Source organism: Apteryx rowi, unplaced genomic scaffold (assembly GCF_003343035.1).
Source record: "Apteryx rowi isolate R43461 unplaced genomic scaffold, aptRow1 scaffold_214, whole genome shotgun sequence".
Taxonomy (NCBI): domain Eukaryota; kingdom Metazoa; phylum Chordata; class Aves; order Apterygiformes; family Apterygidae; genus Apteryx; species Apteryx rowi.
This window is the reverse complement of record NW_020448464.1, coordinates 746138-771007: the sequence shown is the minus strand read 5'-3', so window position 1 is coordinate 771007 and position 24870 is coordinate 746138. Positions and strand designations below refer to the sequence as shown.

The following is a 24870-nucleotide window of genomic DNA, read 5'->3' as shown; positions in this document are numbered from 1 at the left end:
ATTTAAAGTGATATCATCAAAGCAAAAATGATTAGCTTTGCTGATAATTTTGCTAGTGTTTGCAAACCACATCTATAACTTAAGGTAGTAGAAAAGGTATTCTCCATTTTTCAGTTGATTTTGTGCTTTGGCGAGACAAAGGTTCTTGATACTGAAATAAAATTAATATATTTGTTAATTTTTCAGGTGTTACTACTAAATGGAATCTAAGAGTCTAGCTAAATCATTTGAACGGGAAGACAGAATTAAAAATGACTAATTCCCCCACAGTCAGTCTTCTGTTTGATTCTGTGAAAGTCAAAATGTTTGTTTAGAATAACACAGTTATAGCATATTTGTCATTTCAATATATTGTAATTCAAATAAATCCACCTAAATAGGAGGGAAAATCCTTAACCAAAGGAAAATAACTGGGGAAAGAAAGAAAAAAAAAAAGACTACACTAGAGGTCCAAATACATATTCAGGCAAAAGATGACACATATACTACTTTAGATGTTCTGAATCAACACCCTGAGCATCCCACCTCTTTTCATTGACTATACCTTGAACTTAAAACTTTTAACTTTCCATTTAACTAATTCATGGATGTTTGTCAATAAGCACAAGGAATGCTCACAGGAACTCTCAAAGCTTGGTTCAGAAAACTTCAGTGAGTTTGGAGCAGTGTTGTACATCAGCAAAACGGGCTATTAAAAATACACCTTCGTATATCCCATGTTAGTTCCTCATACAGTTCAGTATTTCATAAAGAGCTATACAGCATAGACCCAGAATTCTTAGAGAATAATGAAGAATAGGATCTATTAAAATCTAAAGTCTTCTGACACACAACTTGAAAACCTCATAAAACTTTTCTAAGTAGGGAATGGTTGCCGACTAAAGACCCATATAAAATGGAAGCCATCACAAATCTCACCATTTTCCCTATCAACACAGGCCGTTTGACCTTTTTTCTGATATAGATGCACAGTAACATATACATAATCAAACAAAAATAAAAATCATCTTACCACACAGATGTTTTACTACTTTGCTTTTAGGAAGAGAAAGAACAAGCATATAAAATTTTGCTGTACTGAGAAAATATACAAGTATTTTGTAAAGAGCAAATCTTAAGAAGCTATATAGAATATAGAGTTATTCAACTTGAAGAATTTGAGGCGTAGCCTAAAAATGGTCAGTCACTTCAAGAAAATCAAATGAATACAGTGAACTTAGTATCTTATCCTATTTTTAATATTAAATCAGACTTTAAAATAAATTGCTTTACCTGACTCAGCAAGTGAATGAAGATCCAAAACAGGAAGCACACCTTGTGATAAATGTGGTGCTGACAGCACAGGGGATATTGCAGCCTGAAACAGGAGATACCATAAACAGTTTTGTTAAATTCACTGGGTCACAGCTATTGCCTTCACATTTGGTACTGCTTAGAAATTTTATAGCTCAAAGAAATTAGACCTGTTTTAAGTGCAAATTATTACATTTAAACATTTATGATTATTAAAATTAAAAGAATGGGCAGAAACAGGGTCTTAGATCTGGTAGAAGCATCAGGTACTACACATTCATCCAGGACTAGAGAGAATACATCAGGAAGCATGGAGAAAAGATTCAGACACCAAATTCCAGAGATTAAAAGACACTGACAAGAACACTACATCACATAAAAATACAGGAAGGAGAAAACCTAGGGAAGAGTCATTTATGGAACTAGCAAGGGTCAACTTCAGAGAACAGTAATTCCTATAAAAGTCAGATGACACTAGTAGCCAGGTGTGAAGTAAGGGAAAATTGCTGCAGAAAACACTGCAGCAGGCAGACTTGTCTCCAAACTTCTCCATGCATCTGGAGAAACAGATTCTAGTAGAATCTTTGATTGCAAATGATGCCTTTGTCTACAGTCCAGAGATGCAACTGAAAATATATGAAATTTCACTCTTGCCACTAAGTGGACAAAGGGAAACAAAAATCTTCACTCCATATTATAACCGACAGAATGAAATTGTCCTAGTGCAGGCAACCAAAAGGTTCATTCACCAAAGCCAGATTTCACATCAAGCCTCTGAGTACTTACTCAGTGGTTTTACTTTGTGAAAAAGTATCCTCTGCATGCTCTGTATGCATATTTAGCATAAATGTACCTTGCATTGAACACTAAAGCAAGGAAGAGGGTTGCAACATCTGCATGCTTGTTCTTCTTGAATGCCTTTGCACAAATGATAGTAGTTGTGGGTTTTTTCCAGTTACGGCTATTTTCAAAGCCCAGTTTTGGATGATGATTAATAACTCTCAATATCCTATAGAAATCTAGAGATTGTGGTAACAGAATAACATTCATCTTTGAACCTGACTTCCAATAGACTACTAAGGCTCCATTTTTCATCTTGCTTTTCTTATTTCAACAGTCTCTCTTCCCAGTCTCCAGCCTACATAGTTTGACTCTAATTTATATATTTATACCCATGTCTATGAATGATAGATACACTAAGTCTTGATGAGTCTTGGATCTATGGAAGTGCCTCATCCATAAGACTTTCACATCATAATAAGATAAGGGAGAAGAACTAAAAGGTTTGATTTCACAGTACCAAATTAGTAAAAATACCAGATGAGCCTTCCACAGTAAAGTGGATTGCCCTCTTGCACTGAAGTACAAGAAACTGCAGGATGCAAAAACCTAGAAGGATCTGTTCTGAAGAGCATTTTGTTTTCAGAGCCCAAGAACAATTCCTCCACTTACTCCAAATACAGAGGAACCATCAGGACAAAATTTACATGCCGAGCTCTCTGGAAAAGATTTCTCATCCTTTTCAGTTCAGAAATAATGTGATGGCAACAAAGCTCAGAAGAATTTTAGCTACAAGGATTAAATCACAGGCATATATCCCCCAGCACCAAAGTGAAACAAACAAAACATCTAAAGCTTTAGAGAATTGGCTAGGATTTTCAAAAAATGCTAAATTCTAAGAGGGCTAAATACTAAGATGGCTTGTTCTCCATTTTCCTCTGCTCCTTTGAAAACCGCAGTGCTTGTAGCAAAAGTATCTTTCTGATAGTTATTATTGAAATAATTAAAAAAAAAAATAGAAAGGACCTTACCTCAGATATCTTTGGGGGAGAACCTGTAGCAGGAGTACTTTCTGGTTTCGGAATGCTGTCAATTAGTTCCAAGATACTTGTCAACTTTTGGTCTGATACTTGGATAGAAAGTAAAGGAAGCTGTCCAGACATTTTGAACCTGTTATGTAAATAATCCATGTTATTTCAGAACAATTTCATTCAAACTTCACATTCATTTTCCTCTGAAAAGCATATTACTTTTGTTGGTTAGAAAATTACAAATCAAAACTTTTACATGTAATATACATATATAACTTCTGTTGCCCACAGAACAGTTGCTTAATATTCAACTCTCAGATAGTAATGTGATTTACATTTCCTTTTGGTCCAGCCCCTTGTAGATGAGGACTGCAAATAATAGTAACTTCCACTTCTGATTTATCTRCATAAAGCATATCATCATCACAATCAAAAACTCCTCTCTCATTCATGTATTTCATTTAATTACTTATAATAATGAATCACATAATTAAGCACTTGCACCAGTATTTTACAGAAGAATTTTTTTGTCTAAGAATGTTTGCAACATAAAATGACAAGCAAAGTATTCAAAAGCACTTCCTCAAAGTTATGTGCATGTTTTATTAAGCTGACTCTAGCAGTAATCTAGATATTTAAGACAGGAATAAATTGCATAGCTATAAACAAAAGAACAAAACAATAGTCTTAGAAAAGGGCAGCAGCTAAATTTTAAGCTGTTTGAAATAATATTATTGGCCAAAGCCTGTTCAAACACAGACAGTGACTTTCTAAAGACCTAAAAACCAACCAAGGTCTGCACAGAACTAAGTGACACAACTAAGCAACCTGGCTCCAAGAATATAATATAACAACCTCTGATCAGGCCAAATAAAGAGGTCTGTTCAATGGGTCAATTGTTCCCAGCAGTGGGCAGCAGCAGATGCTTAACACGCGGGGTGTAAGAAATAGGACCTGCAGTTTCCTCCCTGTTTTATTGTGTCTAATTCATGGCTGAATTTTCGAAGGAACATAATATACAATACATTCACTGGAGAAGATGAGAGGAAAAAAAACAAAGATTTTCAGCAATTATCCTCAACTAACTCTGAGGCTACAAGAATAACTGGAAAAATGTCTCCTCATACCTGGGTAAGCCAAGCACAAAGCTGCACATGGCAAATTGTACCAATGTGAACCTAGTTTTCTATAATTTATAGATTTCTTCAAATCCTTAAATTTTCAAGGAATTAAGTCTCAACAACTTTTGATCATCATTCTTAATTCCAATGCTGTCAAAGAGTCATTTAGTCTTTTTTTCCTTCCTTCTTTCACTTTAAAGGAGGGGGGCAGGGGAGGTATGTAATGCCTGATCTGAAAGGACCTGCTCATCTACTGCATGAGTAATCAGTAGTCTAGACACATAGTGATTCTCATTTCCTTTGCACTTAAAAAAAAAAAAAAAAGTTTATATATCTTGTTAGAAAGTTTTCAGTTTTTTGTTGGAAAAAAAAAAATTGGAGACCTCCTTAGAAAGATATATATAGCCTTCACTATCATCTTTACCAGCTTTAGACAAGACCACAGCAACTAGGGTAAAGGCTTAACGTTCTATCCTAATGCACCTATCTGTTGCCTTATATCTTGCTCTTTGACTGTAAGTTCTTTAGGGAAGGGTTATCTTTTGATGTATGTTTCTACAGTGAACAGCCCATGGATTGAGTTCTTATGCAGATACAATGCAAATAATAATCCCTGGCTCGCTACATTGCTTTCTAATGAAAAAAGCTTCTAGCCTTCAGCAAAATTCTGGAAGTGGAATACTGTTATTATCACTTTGTAGACAGACTGAGATATAGAGGAGCTATGTATTTCAATCAAGCAAGAAATTCGTGCAAAAACTTCTTCTTGCCAAGTTCAGATCAGCATTCTTTACATTTGTTTCTCTGTAAATATCACCATTCTCAAAGCTACAAATAAGGAGGATATAGGAGCCTTAAAATCAGAAATTTTTAATGGAGCTATAACATATAATATGCAGAAGGAAGCCCTCAATTTTGGGTTCATTGGATTCCTACACCTTCAAAAAAATAAAAAAAAAAAAAAAAAAAAAAAAACCCAGTCAGTAGATGACAGACTGCCAGAGACCTCCTTCAGAAAATGGGGTAAACCAAATAGACACAATTCAGAAACAAAACAAAAGAAACCCCACATCCTTGTACAGGCCATAAAAATCATAGAATCATACTACTATTCCTGTATGTGAAATGATAGAAACAATAAGGAGCAACTCCAGCATGTTCTCAGGAATGAAAGACAGATATTCAGATCCAGACCACAGGATGAAGAGAAAGAAAATATGAGAAGATGACTTGATATTTTGAAAGTTCAGGTTAAAAGCCCTTGCATACTGGTCTTTCATAAATGAAAGATACTTAAATTAGTATTCTCTATGAGGTGACAATATAGAGAAGTCCCCTTCTAAACAAAGTCAGCACTAAGTACTGGTAAATTCAGTATTGGTTTTGAACAAACATCACATGGAATTCAACTGGCAGACAACATTACTGAATCAAGAAAATAAAAACATTTAATTACCTGATTTTTAGATGCCTTAAAGTAAAATAATTACCCTTCAAACTACTCATTTATTTAATTTCTACAAGAGTTACAAAGCAAGTACTGATAGTAGACTTCACTGTAGAACAAATATTTTTCCACTCGCCCCTCTTAACAGAACTATGCTGTTTTGAATTCTTCAGTACAGTCCCAAACCTTAATGAGAAAAAGTTCAGGAAAAAAATATAATGTTGGCTTTATATACATATATTTATAAAAATTGGAATATAAAGGAATAGCTACAACTATATTTTTATATATATATATATATATATATAAAACTGATTAGTGTAATATTGATGCACAATACCCTATTCAAAAGTCATTACTAGACTTTACAGTTTAGTACTTTTACTGTTAGAATACAGAAGATATCAGTTCATCTTTATCATCTGTGCATGATGCCATCTAAACATGACGTGGGCCCAATTATTTGTACAGAAACATACGTTAACTGACCTCTCCTTAAAACGAGGAGAGGTTAAGCACAGATTCGTGTGTGTACGTGTACGTGTACGTACGTACGTGTGTGTGTGTACACACATATATCTGCCATTTGAAGCTATGCTGATATTCATAATATTGACAGGTTTGGCTGCAGCTAGAATGCATGCCCTTGCAGAGAGGGTCAAATCTCCACTTTCAGGTAAGGAGTTGCTGTCTCTGTCATTTCAAGATTGGTAGATGACTCTCAATTATGATAACACAGCCTGCAGATTATCTCTTAGAACCATTCGGAGACCAAAGCAGATACAAAACAAAGTTCAGTTGTTGCTGAGTCATGGTATCAATACATATACTAGATTTGAACTGGATACTTGCTGGTTTCTCAGTGAAGGTTAAAATATTAGTTATGATCAGAAACTCACTGCGGTATATGCTTATGTAGTACCAAATCACTATCTGTGGCATTCTGTAACAGCTGTAGACAGCACAGGTACCCAGAAAGTGGCAGCAGCTGATGAGCGTTCTCCAAGAAATATTACCTCAGCAGAGGCAAAATTTGCCATATTTCTGGACACAAGTAGAAATCATTTATTTGTCAATTAACTGACCTTATGAGAACATGGAATACAAAAGTAATATCCTTGAGAGAAAGATTTTCCAGAAACAGATGAGAAATACTGTAGACAGAGATAAATTGCCACCAGAAGGAGAAGCACTGCTGGTAGCGGAAACCATCAGGTAAGTGGTGCTGGAACACTGCAACAGGCATTCTCATTAAAAATAGACACTCTCTGCATAATCCAGATAATACTAGCATAACTCGGAGAGATGATGCAGATTACAAATCTACATTAAAATGACATTCTCTTATGTGACCACAGAAATAAAGGCTCACTTTCCCTTCCTGGCCTTTCTGAAGGAACACCCTCAGGAATCTGTCTTTTTTATTTCATTCACCTTATCCTTTCCACAGAACAGAGAAAAAAAGTATGTAGCAAAAGAACAAAACTTCATAAAAAGTCAAGCATCAAAATTCAGAATTGAGCTTACTTTCCAGAAGGTGGCACCATTACACCATACAATCATTAATCTGTGGTCACATTACTCAGCATTGGTGATATACATTATTTTTTATTTTATTTCCAAGTAAATTCTAGATACTTTATAATTCCTTTATTTTATAAACTGCCTCTTGATTTTGCTGATTGTTATAAAACATCATAAAATAACTTTTTGCAATAGTCTATTTACATGCTATCAACTTTCCAAAATGCCTAGCTAAAATCTGTTGATTTCTATTGGTTATAAGAGTGAAGTAAGCACATGCTGCTTTGTTGTAGTATAATAATGAGGATCTTATTAATGAATTAATAACCAAATTACCTCATAAAACATCAATGTGCTAGTTCATAAGCACTTTAAAACTGAAGGGATGTTTTAGCAAACAGTGTCTGTATTAGACATTAGTGAAGATGCATTTTCCAAAATATTTGCAAAGTTAATCTTTGCCATTTCGACTCTAGTGATATCTAATACTAAACTGGCATCATCAACATTTCTGTTTGATTGAGTATAAGATCCATAACCAATAGAGGTTTTTTTGTTTTGTTTTGTTTTTAACTAAATAAGCCTAAGTGCAAACTTAATGAATAGAGGGTCTTCTTGAGAAGTGATCTCTGATAAACAGACAAGCAAGACTAATAACCTAGGTGAAAGAGAGAGAGTATGATAGAACATTACTTGTTGGAATATTTTTGTCATGTTTGTAATAGAAGACTGTAAATTTCAGATCTTTTGCAGTATTTACAATAGGGACTAAAATATGACTATTAGGAAGACAGATCTAATTAAAATAGGTTTTAATATATTTGTTATAAGTATAAAAATATATTTAACATATAAATTTATCTAACATTCGATATCTCTCCAACATCTGGCAGCTCCTTGGGTCTCCTTTTCTTGATGAAGCTGAAAGCACAGGCTGTAGAAGACATTTTACTTCCAAGTTTCATACATTGCTGATGTAAAATAGCTCAAAAAGTACAATTAGATACTTGATTTTCTTTTTTCCCTAAAAAGCCATTTACTGTAAAATTTCAAAACAGAAGAAGAAAAACATACCTGGGCATTCTTGCATCTGTGACAACCATAGCCCTGCTGAATTCCACTTTTACATCCAAGGGCTGCAAGATATGTTGAGATGAGTATTTCAGCTTGCGAGCCTCTTGCCAGTTTTCATCTAGAACAAGAACAGAAAACTTAAAGTTTTTTCCGTGAAAGGTATTTTTTCCTTGTTAAACATATCACAGAATTAATATGTATGAAATTAGTTAGTACACGTTGTTAAAAAATTCAAGTAAGTGACGTGATCTCCTTTACAGCTCTAACCCAAGTACATGCATACATAGTACATACATGGATACAACAGTACTTAATACTTCCCCCTCTCCAGGTCTAAGCAGCTACCCAACCGACGGTGCAGACTCCAAAGGGCCTAATTCTTAAAACATATATTGCACTGGCAGTTTAGGCTTTGGATTCCCCTCTGGAACTAGAGGGCTAAGAATTAAATGACAAAGACTTCTTTGGTTCTGACTCTCTATGGTTAATTCCCAGAACTACTGCTAAAAGTTTCCCTCAGAAAGGGATTCTGATCCTTTCTTTACCCTCACAAAATGATCAAACCTACATCTACTTGTGGATTCTGTTTTAAAGTTGGAGGGAAGCAAAGAAAAGGCACTGAAAGACAATACCATAAATGAAAGAACTAGATTGTTGGAGTAAGACCAAAAATTCATGTTTACTATGCACCAATCAAATGAGACATTCTGGGGTCTTAAAAATATAATCTACAGTTTTATAGTGTACAGTTATTTACATTAGCAAAACCTAATGTTGGAATCTATAATAACAGGCTTAAAGGTGTGCCTGGAAAATTCATATCATTTACAGGACTGAGTTTAAAACATGAGTTTAAAGATTCTCTGATTAAAAAAGACATGGCAACTACTCATTTGATGAAGTATGGAACAGACACTTAAACGCTGTTACCACTACTTTAGCCACTTCAGTTAAAAAATTTTAAAAAGGCACATCAATGTACCTAAATATTTTTAATCATATAAAAGGAAAGGTTTAATTATATAAGGAAGGGTTTCCTTCATGAATACTTACCATGTTTGCTGTAGAGTAACTGTATGCTGCTGAGCTGGATATCAAAACTGTCATAAGCTCTTGACATTATATCTTCAATAGTGCTTTGTCCTACTTTTAGTTCTGATAAATCAGAACGACTTTTACTTTTCATCTTAAAAATAGTCACCAAAAAAAAGTAGAATTAGTTCTTAGGATATTTTAAAATTTACTTCCACAAATACACAATTCTACCATGATAAAAGATTAAATTTAAATCCTCAGTAAAAGGGTACAGATTCTTAGAAATATCAGAGCAAAGCAGCTATCTAAGCAAGCAGCCATCCAAACAAGGAATGGAGAATATTAAACTTCATCAGAAAGAAATAAAACTGAAAATGAATCAAAATCTACGGAGTTTTATACAATATAATTTATACAGAAGAAACTGATTTTAATTTCCCCAAACCCTTTATAAGCATTAGCATCACTGTGTATTTTTATATATAAAGTATCACTGTGTTAGTTATGACAGAAACATGAAATATGTTTTTGAATCCTGTGAAATTTATTTGTGACATTATCCTGTCACATATTAATCATAAACTGAGGAAGAAAAGTGAAAAGGGGCTTTGGACTGTTCAGCAATGTTCAAAGTCAGGCCTTTAATTAATCAGTCAGTTCTTTAGTATTTTACCAATATCAGTTCTTTGGTATTTTACATTTATATGTGTTGTCTCTGCTATTCATCTCTGTCCAAATGTGGCTGTCCTCATCTTTCAATATCTAATAATTTTGGCATCCATATCTACTTTTGCCAGATTTGGACAGTATTCAAGAGAAGGCTCATAATAATGAAACAAGTTTAAGTATTAACGTCCATGACATAGGATTTCTTTCTTCACTGCTGCTCAACTTGATATTTTACATTAAAAATACAACTTGCAGATTGAAAAGCCTGTGATTAAAAGAATTCAGAATTATCAAATTAATACTGCTTGTGCAACCTTAATTAAATCCATTTATGGATATGCTCTGAGATACAGTTTTAATTATATGTGCTATTTTCCCCCCACAGGACTTGAACTCATACACTGCATAACTGGGGGAAGGAGACTGTTTGTTTTGTATTAAACACGCTCCTTCAATGAATGTTCTGCAGCTTATTTAAGCATGTATCACTCAAAGTGAATATGGAATTGTTAATCACCTCCTGGGAAGCATCTAACTAACTTTTCTCTTTTGATACTGCCTGGCTTCCTTCACCTTACTTTCTAATTTCTGTTAAAGGATAGGAACCAAACCAACAGTCATATTCACTACACAAATTATTCACTCATTTCAGAAAAAAACTCAAACGCAAGTTTACTGGAGTTTGATTTTGAAACCTTAGTATTAAAAAAAAAAAAGAAAGAAAAAAAAAAAAGGTCTAGTAGGCAGAACTCATCTACTCCCAAACATGAAGGAGCAAAAGCGTTTGGATCTTTAGATCCTCAGCATCAATTTCCATGACTTATGCTGAGAAAAAACAATGGAGCATAATAGATTTTCTGCCAGATGCAATAACTTAAGGTTCTACATAGAAATAATTACAGATCTTTCGTCAGAAGTTCCATTTTCCTCCAACTTGATTTTAATGCAAAAGCTTCTTCCTGTCATAAGGTTCTACCCTCTACCAATCCCAAAAGCTCCTTCCTCCTTATGTTCTGTATATATTGCGTTTCTATGCATTTCAGACAAGGCCAGGTAGCAGTATTTTTCCGGGAAAAGAGCAGTTAAATTACTGTCTGTTTGTGAGCTAGCTGCAACAGACATTCTTTGGCAGCAGACCAGCCAGACTACTGGCAAAGGCTGTCCTCAGCTTTTAGAGCCCTGGGACAGAGCTTGTCTGAAGCACACAACCGATATACAGCTTAACTACCAAACTCTGTAAAGCCCCAAATAATCATCAGCATCCAGAAGAGCATCCCTATCACCAGGTCAAATTTCCAGTCACTGAAGTAAATAATCTACCCAACAAAAACTAAAAACTCTGCTAGAGCTTTTCAGTAAAATGGTTGAAAATTTGAGCTATTTTAGTATCTACAAAACAACATTTTCCACTAATTTTACTTTTTGAATACCTGAAATTCTCTAACTGAAATGTGTCCTCAGAAACCCAGCCTGTGATAGAGACATAGAAAACTTTTTCTTTAGTAAGGTTTTGAGCTTTGAAGCACAATCTTATAAAAAAGAGTGTAAGGCAATCTAAATAAATAATAAGTAGCAGAATCATCCTTACCCAGAGTACTGATAACAACAAAAATTAAATTGCCAATATACAAGCGAAGGAATTTGTCCTGCAAGGACACAAGTCTATCAATGAGTAAGAAGATTGACACTTGCATGTAGGAACAGTATTTTCTATGTTTTTCTAGCGCTAAAGTATCATTCTAAAGGTGCTACTAATCTACCTTTTCAACTTCTCTTTTGTATAAATGTCTTAAAAATGCAGACCAAAGTGGCTCCAATTTTAACCAAGTTATTTTGTACATCACTAATGTTTACACTTTTTCCTCACTTTAAAGAAAACTGAATGAGAAAAAGACAATGACAGGAGTAATATTAAAAATAAGAAGATCATTTAACCATGTATGTGTGTATGTATGTAAAAACTTTACTACTTTATATTCTAAGATAAAAGAATTGTCCAAACCTTTTCACATAACTGTTCAAAACTTCAACAGGTGTTTTATTTTGGGGGAGCACCATTTTCTAACAATTCTTTCGAGTTGAAAGAATCTGTTCACAACAGTTCACTAAATTTAGTCTTGACTGGAAAGCAAATTTAAAATAAAAACCTAATACGTAAACTGAAAGACGAACATTTACTTAACCAGTTATGTAAAATACAAATTCAACAAACTGGAAGTTACAAAAAAGCCTATCATTTCTAGTAAGTTACTTCATTATGTACCTACATACCTTAAGACTACCAAGATCCAAAAGCAGTAAGTTTGATGTACAGTCATAGAATCCTTTTTGTGGAACAATGATGTATGAAGCCATGAGGTTAATTTTGAGGTCAAGAACTTTCTGGGTTTCAATAACATACAACAAACCTGAAATAATAAAATCGGTAAACACAATCTGAGTAATATATATGGATTCTATATGTAATAATATATAGAAGCCACAAAATAAAAAGAAGTTATAATAGAAATTAAAAGTCTAAATGAACTATGAACGCTAGATAACTAATTTTCTTTCAGCAAGACCACTAGCATCTGAAGCTGAAACAATTCAATGTGAAGAATAAATTTAAAAATCATAATCTATACCTTCACTCAATACAGCGCTCACTGTTTCCTATACTGTGTAGAGTGTGCATACACTTCCTACTTGTCTGCACTCTGCACAGACAGGTACTCATCTCTTTCAGCAAACCACTTCTTTCTGCACGAAAACGTTTTTGTTTCTCCTTTCATCTCCCACTGCTGCTATGGACATCTTATTACTCATACCAAGTTTAATTACAGGTGCAGATGCATTTTAGATTTCTTTTGAACCAACAATTTCTGACAGTCTTTAAAGATGCACCAAGAACAGATGGCACGATGACGCTGAACAATGCTAATTCACAAGCAGAAACAGCAATACAACATATGTAATTTGAATAAAAATTTTATATTAAGCAGCGATGAAACGAGAAGAACCGGAATTTGTGCTAACTCTGCGGATTCACAAACTAGATTGTTTCAAAAGGTCTGTTATGGAGACTGACCAACCACACTGACCAAACTACCAGTGTTGTGAGATAAAGTTCACGCTGATTCTACTGAATCTGCATCTGCAACTTCAAGACCAGAAAGTACAAGGTCTTACCAAGTTCTATTAATAAATAAATAAATAAATCAGCTGGTCAGGAACTTCAGACTGTCAGGATATTTGAGACCAAATTCTGGATTTTGTTCTTCTGAAGAGGAACAAATAGTCTTACTTCAACTAGTACAAATAGTACTTACTTACTGAAAACTGCCTTATACTGCAGCCATAACCCATTAAGTATTTACCATGGGCAATGTGAGGATACCACAAAAACTGGAGATAATAAATGATGATGACGACAACATAAGACTGCAGAACACCCACATGCGTAAGGAGCAAGAGCGGAGTGTAAACAGCTTAGATTTCAGAATACAGGATAATATTATCATGCAAGATATACAAGCAACTTTGTTGATCGATTCAAATAATCAGGATGAAAGCTGTTAAAACTCTTCCAATATTATCAACAGTCATCCTGCCACAGGAGAGCTAGCTAGTTTAGTCAATGAAGCTAGCTAGGGAATATGGATGGCAACCATATTCCAAAATTTCCAAGATAAACTTTTTATTAATCCAATTCATTTTAAGACTTCTTTAGTTTTTCATGCTTAACTGTATGAGAGTAACATAGGAAATTCTAAAAAAGCTTTTTATTCTTTCCTTTTCAACTGGCAATAGAACCCAGATAAGTCCATAAATTGAACTCTGGAAAACCATGCTTTTTGTAATGTCTTTCAGTGTTGCTGAAAATCATTCCTATTTTGGGGTAGTGGGTTCCTTGACTTCTGTAGTTCACAGGGCCCCAATATTTTCTCAGCTATCTCCTACTGCTCTAAAGACAAGCATTAGACTTATTTCTTGAGAGGGCTGCAAGTCTGAACACAATTGTATTGATATTGGGCCTTTTTTTCTGTTTTTCTCTGAAATTAGGATAGTTCTTTGCAACAGAATATTCTGCAGGTGGAGAACTCATATTTCACTTGAGATTAGTCTTCATTCCCTGATAACTTTCTGAATCTCAGACTAAATTTCATAAGCAATCTATAACACATTTTAGAGATTATGATCAGGCTTTTAATTCTTGAGTGGAATAACTTCTGGATTTTTATGGACTTTTTTCCACAAGATACTGAATCTTTTGTGATCTGAACCAGCGTTCACTGTTGATGAGCAGAAAACCAAACATATTACATTTAAGCAGCTGTTTTTATGAAGCTAATTTCAGGAATGAACTATGATATCAATATACTCAGTATCGCTAATGGCTCTTTAATGGATAAACACTACTACAGTATATCATCAATTAATTAGTAGATTACATAACATTTAATATGAACAAGAAGGCTTGGATAACTCTTACACAAGACTGGATGATACCTCTGACCTGACATTAATTACTTGATAAACTAGTGCTGGAGAATTTTCCTGTGGGAAATGTACTACCATGACAATACTTTAGAAGGACAAGCAAGATAATCCACCTAACTACAGACTGGTTAATCTGACATCAATCCTCAATAAAACAGTATAAAATTTCACACAAAATTCATTCAATGAAGAACTAAAGAACAGAAATATAATTGATGCCAATTTCATTCACAAGGCTAGCTTGATAAAAGCAATTGCTTACACATAGTATGCTTGAGTTTTTGTAATATGTTTCACTCACTAGCACAGAGCATTTTGATTTTTAAAATGTATAGTTTAAATATTAACAGGTTAAAAACTTAAATGAGGTAGGAATAATCCAGTAATTCCTAAAAAAAGGAATTTTAATATATATAATCTTCTCCCTCAGCATCCTCTCCCGCTTAGGTTCAGGATGCTGAGCTGGACATCTCTGGTCTACAGAGCCTCAACCATTCTCATCCAAACAGGTTCATTTCACACATTTCAAAGGTAGCCCCAAGGCAATTCACCATTTTCATTCATGTGTTGAAATACAAGATCTCTAGAGATAAAAATTAAGATAACATGAAAACTAGAGGAATGGTTTCAATGCTGAGTACTTGGTAATCAGAAAGATTAGCTTATATGACTCGATCTGAGTCAATCCAGACCAAAAAAAGAACATTCACTGAGGAATAAAGAACATGGAAAACATCTACAAAAGCCGGACAGTGTCTGGAAAAGCAACAACGTTGAAAAGGATTTAGGAGGTTCAGAGGACCAATATCTCAGTATCAGCAGCTCAAGAGTATGGCACAATTAAAGTCATTCAGATGTGCAGATGAACAAAAACACAGAAAAGCTGAAAGTAAACTATTTTTAACTCTGTATGAAGTTCAACAGTATCATTTCTGAAACACTACCTCAGGATATGGGGCATATTTTATAAAGAAAGTTATAAAGCTGAAAAAGATACAGACATAAAATTATCCAATACCTAGAACAAGTGCTTCATAATGATATTAAAGAATTCAACCTATTGAAGTTTTCTTTTAGTAAACCATGACTTGGGTCCACGTATCCCTGTAGAGAAGGATATTAAGTAATTTCATATTCCTAGAATTTAAAAGTGTGCAACCAGAAGAACACGCAGTACTTGCCTGTTGATGTTTTCTCACGAAACTCTTCAAGCTTCATCAGAGTTGCTGAGGTCAACTGCTCCAAATGTACATCTTTTGGAGGCCTGAAGAAATCCACTAAATTATTTACTGTCCTCTGTTAAAATAAAGGAACAATCATAAATGACATATTTATGATTACATAATATTTTTTAAAACTTAGAATTTATTCAAACATTTACTTACTGCATCATATATTATTTCCAATGGCTGTGATTCTATTCTAAGCCTCTGATCTGCTTTTTCATCTAAAGGATTAGTCTCAAACATTATGCTCAAGAGTGAGGTACTATTATCTGAATAGACTGTTCGAGAAGACAGCAGACAGGGTGTACATTTTTCCTGTGACATGCCTGTAACTTCAAGTGAACTTATTTTTGTTTCAAATCTGTACAAAAAAGTAAACAGCATAGAAATTACATTTGAATAACTCGCTTGATGCAATTACATGATAAGAGTATAAGCAACCAGCTGAAAGCAAAATAAATATATCCTTGCCCTGTGACATGTATAACTAGCTTAGTTTAAGAATATATTAGGCATATATTAGTATGTTACCTGTTTCCTATTTCATTAACTTTTGCATCTATTACCCACCTTTAACTAAATGAGAAAGCGCGTTCAAGTTATTCTCCTCATATATGTTTCATGAAAACAGGTGTCAGGGTAGGGAATAGAGATCCAAACAGAAACGCTGTAGAATGAGCTCAAGAATTAGATAGCACAGAATTTATTCTGGGAAACAGACATGCAGCAAAGAAAGGGAAGGGTTTCCGTGCAGAGAAATAAAAGAAATACCACAAGAGGAGCACAAGACTAATAGCTTCACTGCTCGTGACACATCTGGAGAATTTTTCTGGATTTGGGATTTTTTTTTCCCCAATCACCCTGTCTACCTTTGTAACAGCTTTCAGTTGGAGATCTTTCTCCCCCAGCACTCAAAGAAATATGTTTCACTATACAGATGTAGCATTTTCCTTCTTTTTGGTCAGAAGGATAGCATAAATATAAACAGAAAAGCTGCAAGTAGAACTTAAAACAACAACAATAACAAACAATAACAAAATTCTGCATAAAATTCAGCAGGATCAATAGTGCCTCAGGGTCTTCAATAGGTTATACTAATATGCCCTAAAGCAGAGAGGACAAGGTTTAAAATAGGAAGGCTATCCTTTCCCAGAATTTTTAGGTCATCATATTTGAAATGAAAATAAAATATTTCACCCATTATCGCTTTCCATCCTCTACTGTGAGAACACAAAAAGAAGTCAAGATCATCAGGTATAGGTCTCCTTCTGCAAATCTAAAAACTCAACACATGAACTTTTCAGTCATGTTCTGTGTTTATATATAAGTGGTTAGCAGGTCACCTAGCTCAGATTAAGTTTCCAAAACAATAACAGATTTTCTTTTTAAGTCAAGAAAAAAAGCTAGCTCTACTGCTTGTAGTGACAATGATAAACTGAAAAAAGAAGGAGAAAAACCTGTATTCTGTATTGGTACAGAAATTCCTGAAGATAGAGAGAACTTAATCATGGAAACAATATCCATTCTCTTTATATTTCAGTTGCAGGATGATTCGACTGCTAGACTGCACAACAAATGACAGTATAAAATGGAAGTTAAACATCAATTACAAACAACTATAGGCATAGTCTAGGCATAATCTCAAAAAGCCTATTACATATCATCAACATTTCACAAGGAACAGAGTTGACAGAGAAAGCTCACCTTATTGCTTGTGCACYAGGTCTTTGGGTAAATACTGTACTCAAATCAATTAATGCAAATTTTACCAGCTCAGGTGTTTGCTCATTTTCTCTTATTGATATAGACATACTTAATAACTTCACAGATAACTTCATGGTTTCATACTAGATAAACAGGAAAAGCAACAATGACAGTGAATTTAAAAATACAATATACATTTCAAGTCATTTTATGAAGAGATGAAAACCACAAATACTGTTTTGAAACTATTTTTCTAGTGTTATAAATATCTTGTATCATAGCTGGTGGAAAAGTCATTCCCAAATAGTTATTAGGAAGAAGCAGAGCTAGAAAGGTAAGAGTAGACTATTGTTCCAAACATGTCGTTGATGTAAACGCCTCTACTCCATATTTTAAGATAAAGGGCACCTGGCACAGAGTTGGAAGGGCAGTCCATTGCACTGTGCATCATATCTCATATAAAAATGACTTATCAGACCATTTTCTGAATGGTTCAAAGATGTTCCTCTCCCCCACTCCAATCATCCCTTTCCATATTGCTTATCATTCAAATTTAAAACAACAAAATACTATCTACATGATTTTATTCTAGCTTGAACATCCAAATTTTCATTTTGAACTTTTTCAGAGTATCCAAAGTAAGCTCTACAATGCTCCTGAAACTCCAGTATGACAATATTCAGCTAAGGATGCTCTTCTGTGCAAAGGCAGCAGGTAATACATTAATTTAAAAGTGCCATAGCATTATTCAAACAGAGAAAGACAGAGCTTAAAGAGATTAAACTTTAAAAATGATTTCCTATCATCTTTAGATTTTGGSTTCTGGTATAAAACTATCTATTGTTTGGTAGCATAGTCAATTATGACTTACTGATTTTGGAAGTGTTGGATCCACAGCTGTTTCGCTATATCCTATTGCTGCATAAAGTTTAGCCTTCTCTTCAAGTGTCATTAGCTCTTCAAGACCTGCCAGATTGTAAGTTAATTAAACACAATATGCACATCTGAAAAATGCAAATATCAGCACATAACTCTGACTTACAACAGATACTGTCAACATTTTTCTGAGTTAGTGAAAGCAAAAAAAAAAAGTTTTAAAACAAAGTCTTAACTAGTAAGTCTCCTAAAACTTTGTTTTAAAACATGGTTATGTTTTTATTCTGAACTACTCCATTTCTAGTTTGTTAACAATTATCCCAACTTTTTTGATTTACCCACTGTATTCCAAAGCTTTTACTCATTTAAGTGGATTGCACTGTTATACACTGCATAAAATAACCAAATTGTAAAATGAATGGAAGTAAAATTGTTTGCTTTCCATTGACTGCCACTATTTTTAGCGCTTTCTTCAAATCCACATACTCAGCACACTATGCAGGCAAATGCTAAAACTGGGAAAGGAGAAATACAACCTAAGACAGTTCAGAAAGAACTATGGAAAGAATTATAAGCAAGATGCATTTGTGACATGCAGTTAACAACTTCATCAGCAATATGTTTAAGAGAAAATAAAAACATTATAAAAATCCTAAATTTCACTGTTAAGAACAATTATTCTAATAGGTAATTTGTAATAACAGGAAAAACACCAATGAATGAACATACTTGAACCCTTTACTTCTTGTTTCTGTTCGTCCTTTTTTTCACCTGACCAGCCCCATATCCAGCTAAACCAGCCACCAGAATTTTCATCATCTTGTTTTACTCCTGGTCTGTAAAGTTTTAATCCAGCTTTAGTTGCCTGAAATTAAGAAATATACACAAATTATTCATTTATTTTTGTATATATTAGACAAATACAAAGAACATAGACCCAAGACATACCCTAACACTCCAAGACATCATATAACAGCCATTAAAAAAGTAATAACTATTTTTTAGTTTATTTCTTCTCAGTTTTTTCAAATACGCAGTGCAACACCAGAATAGTTCTCCACTTGCACAAAATCAACCACCTTTATGAACAAAAATAGCAAGCAAAAACTGACTTATTTTAAATCAATGAAAATTTCTACAATAACATGGCAGACTTTCTCTCTAGATCTCTGTAGATCTTTTACAATCTAGATCATAAAAAAAATTGCAGAACTTGCTGTAGTGCTCTACACTAAAACAATGCTCTTAAAAAGAGTCATTAAAGTTACATAATTAAGCAGTTAAATAGCTAGCATAGGCCAGATTTTAAATGGTCCCTGTATTTTTAATTTCAAGATGGATGTCCAAAGGAATAAAATGAAGTTATTATTCTAATAACAAAATATTTGCTCTGAGCAATATATAAAACCATTCATAAATATGATACATGCAGGCACAACAGTAAGGAAAACACTTGCCTGCTCCCTCATCCACTATTTCAACAACTAGGAAACATTCTGTCTGATGCCAGTGATCATTCTATTTATTACTGTTTCTGAAGAATACCAGTTAATATAAGATCTACTATAAGAATTGAAATCACAGAAGCAAAGCAGTGATTCTYGATGATAAGTTTCCAAGATCTGCATGCAAACAACTCTAATACTAGAAAAGTTATAACAGCAAGTGCTAGGTGACACATCTATAAAGGTCACCGTTATCTTTCTCCCAGTTAACTTGAAAATACATTATCAGCAGCTGTTGGTGTGTCACCACAGTCTGATGACAGGAGAAATTCTTCTCAGGAGGTTATTAACAGATCATTTTTTCCTACCTCATTTTCATAAATACAATAAAAAATGAGTTAGGGTTCTCTGACCACCCCAAAATTTGTTTTTTTTTTGTTAATCTTTCAACTGCATAAGATTTTTGCGATGCTTCTCTCATSTGTACAGAGTAAAAGCCAACAATATTTTAATTTGATATTCAAGTATTTGAATTTGATATTCAACAGGAACCAAAATGTAGCTCTGTTTATGTTTATTTAGAGGTTTAATGAATAATAAGAAATAACCCTTTCACTTTTTAGTTGTTAATGCACCAAATTAAGCTAACTTTCTGAGGTAATCTTTATTCAAGTTTAATAAATGTTCCACAGATGCATTAAAGTGTTCTGTCTTGCTATTGTATAGAACCAGGAAGATTAAAAAAGCAAAAGGTAAATTTGTAAATCACATTAAAACTTGCTTGAGTAGTTTTAGATCTATCTATAGAAATGGAAGTTTAAATTCTTTTAAACAGATTTTCTCTAAGCAAATTTACACTGTAGGCATTTGCAATGTCACTCAAATAGAAAATTTTTACAGTAACATTATCTAGAGGATATAGTGACACACCAACACTTCCTCGATGCAGTCAAAAAGGGCAGAACAAACCCGTAAGTCATTCAACTTTTCCCAAGGAGACAAAAAAAAAAAGAATCTAAAAGAAGAGAAAAAAGAAATTTGGAGAATCTAAAAGAAGAGAAAAAAGAAATTTGGTAATAATTGTACTTAGAGACAATGTAACTCTCTTCTTCCTCTTTTGAGTACATATGTATGTGTACAATCACTCTGTGGGGAACTCTCATATCATACCTAATACACTCCACAACACAATTTGAAATGTCTCTTTCAGGCATTATGATAATAGATTGTTCAGGTTCATGAAGTTTAACTATCAACACATTAACTTCAGATTCTAAGCTTCACATGCTGCTAACTTTTAGTCACGGTGATTATTAATGGAGAAAACCCCCTTCATAGATTTCAGAAAGTCTATGCAGTTTTCACTTCAGCCTCCAGGAAAGACACCCAGACACTATGTTGAGAACTAAGCAGTATAATAATTTAAGAAAAAACACATCTAACAAATAAAGTGGGACTATTTTTAAAACCACATTATCTTGCCTTATTGTGATTACCTATTTAAATTTATTTTGCGTTTGCTGCATTTGGAATAATATTTGCAAATAGTAACAAAGGGCTAACATACTAGATATAAACAGGTGTTCCAACTACATAATAGGGTATTAAGAAGGAAAGAAATAAACTAAAGAAGTTTATATTGCTGTTTGCGGGGGGAAAAAAAACAAAAGCCTTAAAACTGTCAGTTATGGACATAGTTGCTTCCAACTTGAATTACCTTATAATCTTCTACCATATTTTTTCACAGTAGCCCTTTCTTGCCAAAAATAAGAAGAAATTTATCCCCAATCACTTAATCTAAAAGAGCAGGTTATAAAGCTATTTAGTTTTTGTTTGATTGCAGGCTGAAACTAACTATCCCTTATAATAACGCGTGATACAAGGAAAATAGAAAGACTAAAATTCATAATTTAAAGGCTAGAATTAAAATGCACCTAAAATGTCCACAATCTCATCTTACAGATGTTCTTCTGATTACTTAAATAATGAAACTTTACCTCAACTTCTGCTTGTTGCCTTGCTAGCGTGATGTTGAAAATATCCAAGGCCTTTTCAAATTCCTAGAAAGGAAGCGAGATTTTTTTTTTCTTGAAAATTTCATTTGGTTAGATTTCAAAGCACACAATTTTACAGTAAAAGACAGTACATAAGTCTTTCAATGGAACCAAAACAACTTGCTCAAGTACAAAAACTTAAATAGATCTACAAAAGAAAAACACACCAGTTTAAGCTTTTCTTCACTGTAGTTACTAATGAAAAAAAGATCTAATACCTTTATTAAGACTGTTCACAGAAAAAGGTACTGAGAGTGCACATCAGGCCACTGAAAAGTTTTAGTATAAATTAGTACTAACTTAGGAATGTGCAAACATTGATGTTAAAGAAGATAGCAAGATGAATGAATTTCACATTCAACAACATTTAAACCTTTAAGGGAAGCCAACTAACCTCCAACAATTTTAAGATTTCTTCATTGGGTTTTTTTGATGTTATCTTTGTTTTATACATCTCTTTGTAGTTCTTCACTTGTTTCCTATGGTGCTGAATACGTTCCCATGACCACATTTGGAGCTTAGGTTGAACATTTACTTCAAGGATGCCATAAATAACATATTTCCACCTAAAAGCAAGGACAAATGAAGTATGCTTTTCTGCTGGCATATTGAAAAGACACCTAGAGCCACACAGACTACCATTAAATACTGCTTCAAGTTGTGAAAGAGTGAAATCCCTCATCTGTTCAATAGAAGAAACCAAGGATTTTAATTTTTTTTCCATCCGAAGTTGAGAGACTGCTATTTCCTAAACCTAGAAAGTATTGAAGCTTTCTACAAGAGTGCACACTAGTATGCATGTGTGTGTGTGTACATATATACACATTTATAACATATGTATGTATATATGTGTGTGTATATACTTATATATGTATATATACATACACACACGCAGATATATATTTTCTAAACATATTTACAAGGAAACTTTTGAAAAGAAATCTATTGACTTTCATCCATATTTAAAAGGTTTATCTATTTTTAGATAATAGTTGTATTCTTGTAACAGTGGACACACAATGAAATTTCATTCATCAAAACAGAGTTAAGATATTTAAAGATTATTGGACTTAAGTTTCTAATAGGTGCATTTAGGACAGCAGATGCAAGCTTTCAAATATTGTGTCTTTGCCTTTCAAATGTCTTTTAGTATTCATAGCTTAAGAACAACAAAAAAACAAAACAGAGGACTTAGTTTCAGGAGGAAATGAATGCTAACCTCTTTAAACAAGAAACAACCCCAGATTATTATTTCAAATGAACAACTAACAAATTGTTTTCAAAGTCTCAGGACTCCTACCATGTCCTGGCATTGTTGTGCAATGGAACATCAGGTCTGTACTTCCTATATGGCAGATTTCGTGTCATCATATCAATAGATTCAAGGAGCTCCATAACACTGAAGTACTGAAAGAAATTCCAAACACAGATTATTATTGTCTTTCTGAGAACAGCATAAACCAGATTTTTCTTTTATGAGAACATAACTCACAAAGAAAAACAAGACTAATGAAAACACCCCATTGCATTTTAACATTTCAGTCTATTTCTTTTGTTATTCTTGTAAAACTAACTTTTTTTTAACCACACTACATAGAATTTCAAAAGAGCAGTTTATACCTGCGGCTTATTGAATTCAACAGCTATATCCTGTAAATTTACATCTAAATCCATTTTCGGTGTTGAAAAGTCAACGTCTGATCGAGGATTCATAAGGAGTTTGGCTTTAGCTGAAATTGGGCGGAATACTAAAAAACACAAGAAAGTGCAATTAAATTATTTAAGATTGCCACTAATAATATATAATATTAGCCACTCAGGTTATGCCAGGTCATTCATTCAAAAATGATAGACTTTAAAATGCGAAGACGTGATCAATATAGCTTAAAATATAATACAAACAATACTCAATTTCCATTTTCATACTGGCAATATTACAAGTAGAACATTTTCACAAAACTTCTATATGCAATATCACAAGGCAGATGCTTCAAGTAATAATTTATATTTGGAACAAATTTAAGTTTTATTGCTATGATACAAGCTATTCATAACATTATGCATTATTAAGCATTGCTTAAGCAATGTGCGTTTGCATTAACAATCTAATTTATCATGAGGAATTTTTCCATGTTTCAAGATTACCCATTAATGTAGACTTTCCAAAAACTTAGCACATTAAAAGGAAACAGGAAAATTTACTTTTGTTTTATGCTACTGATGTTTTGAATTGTTTGACAAGTTCTAATCATGCCAATGGTTTTGTAAAACCAAGCATTCCATGTTTCTAAGTCCAAGTAAGCATAGAACAATCAATTATATGCTAAGCACAAGGTGAAACAAGAACATGAGACAAATATTCAGAGCAGAAATGTTTTATCTGTTCCTCATCAATTTGGCAGCAACAGGCATTCAATATAGCCTTCAGCAATCATGTTTGGTTCAACTTTTCAGCTGTTTTAGCAAGTAACAACAATGAGAATTAGTATATTGCTTGAATTCATATAAATCATATTTTTATTATGGAAAACTCCTTTGATTTCAACACAAATATTTACAGACCATCTAAATAACAAATATTCTAAATTCACAGACAGGTTTATACCTGTAGAAATAGGAGGTTTTTCCAGATGAGATACTGTTTAACTTTGTTTCAGTTTAAGCCCAGTGCTTCTTGTAGAAATATAGTTTAATTTTTCTTCCACAAATCTTATGTGGAAGCATAGTTGATCTCCATTAATTTCTCCCTACAGTTAGCTTCTTAAATTTCTTTTACTCTATATAAGTATACATAATTGCATTTAGCTCAAATGACAAAAGAAAATTTTGTAATTACTACCTGCCTATCCAGGCTTCAATCTAGAAAATCACTTTGAAAGATCCTGCTTTTTCATTTAGCACAGAACATTGGCATGATATAAATCTTAAAATATCTATATTCATCTCTCACGGCACTGCTGAATTTTAACAGTGTAAATCCCGAGTCCTGGAACTTTGCTTTCAGCTATTTTGGACTTCTATACAGGGATTTTGACAACAGAGGATGTCTGCACCTGTTTTCATCTAAAATAGTATTTTTCTTTCTTGTAAAAAGAGTCAAAGTTAGCTA

General features: G+C 33.5%; 1 protein-coding gene across 12 annotated transcripts in view; it reads right to left on the bottom strand.

Annotated features, from left to right (window-relative positions):
• VPS13A (vacuolar protein sorting 13 homolog A) overlaps nucleotides 1-24870 on the bottom strand; it is a 117596-nt gene that overhangs the window by 77376 nt on the left and 15350 nt on the right. For 11 of the 12 annotated variants that reach the window (XR_003253282.1, XR_003253283.1, XR_003253284.1 and 8 more), the window contains exons 11-24: nucleotides 23382-23509; nucleotides 23062-23168; nucleotides 22156-22327; nucleotides 21705-21767; nucleotides 18992-19127; nucleotides 18258-18352; nucleotides 17387-17529; nucleotides 15842-16043; nucleotides 15638-15752; nucleotides 12246-12382; nucleotides 9324-9456; nucleotides 8271-8388; nucleotides 3105-3243; nucleotides 1273-1357 (exon numbers count right to left, since the gene is read on the bottom strand). Coding sequence is in view for 7 of the 12 variants with exons in the window: in XM_026064343.1 (XP_025920128.1) it covers nucleotides 1273-1357; nucleotides 3105-3243; nucleotides 8271-8388; nucleotides 9324-9456; nucleotides 12246-12382; nucleotides 15638-15752; nucleotides 15842-16043; nucleotides 17387-17529; nucleotides 18258-18352; nucleotides 18992-19127; nucleotides 21705-21767; nucleotides 22156-22327; nucleotides 23062-23168; nucleotides 23382-23509 (1773 nt within the window). In the remaining 5 variants the exon portion in view is untranslated. Of the gene's footprint in view, nucleotides 1-1272; nucleotides 1358-3104; nucleotides 3244-8270; nucleotides 8389-9323; nucleotides 9457-12245; nucleotides 12383-15637; nucleotides 15753-15841; nucleotides 16044-16252; nucleotides 16274-17386; nucleotides 17530-18257; nucleotides 18353-18991; nucleotides 19128-21704; nucleotides 21768-22155; nucleotides 22328-23061; nucleotides 23169-23381; nucleotides 23510-24870 lie in introns of those variants that run through there. The other variant, XR_003253286.1, reaches the window with a different exon arrangement.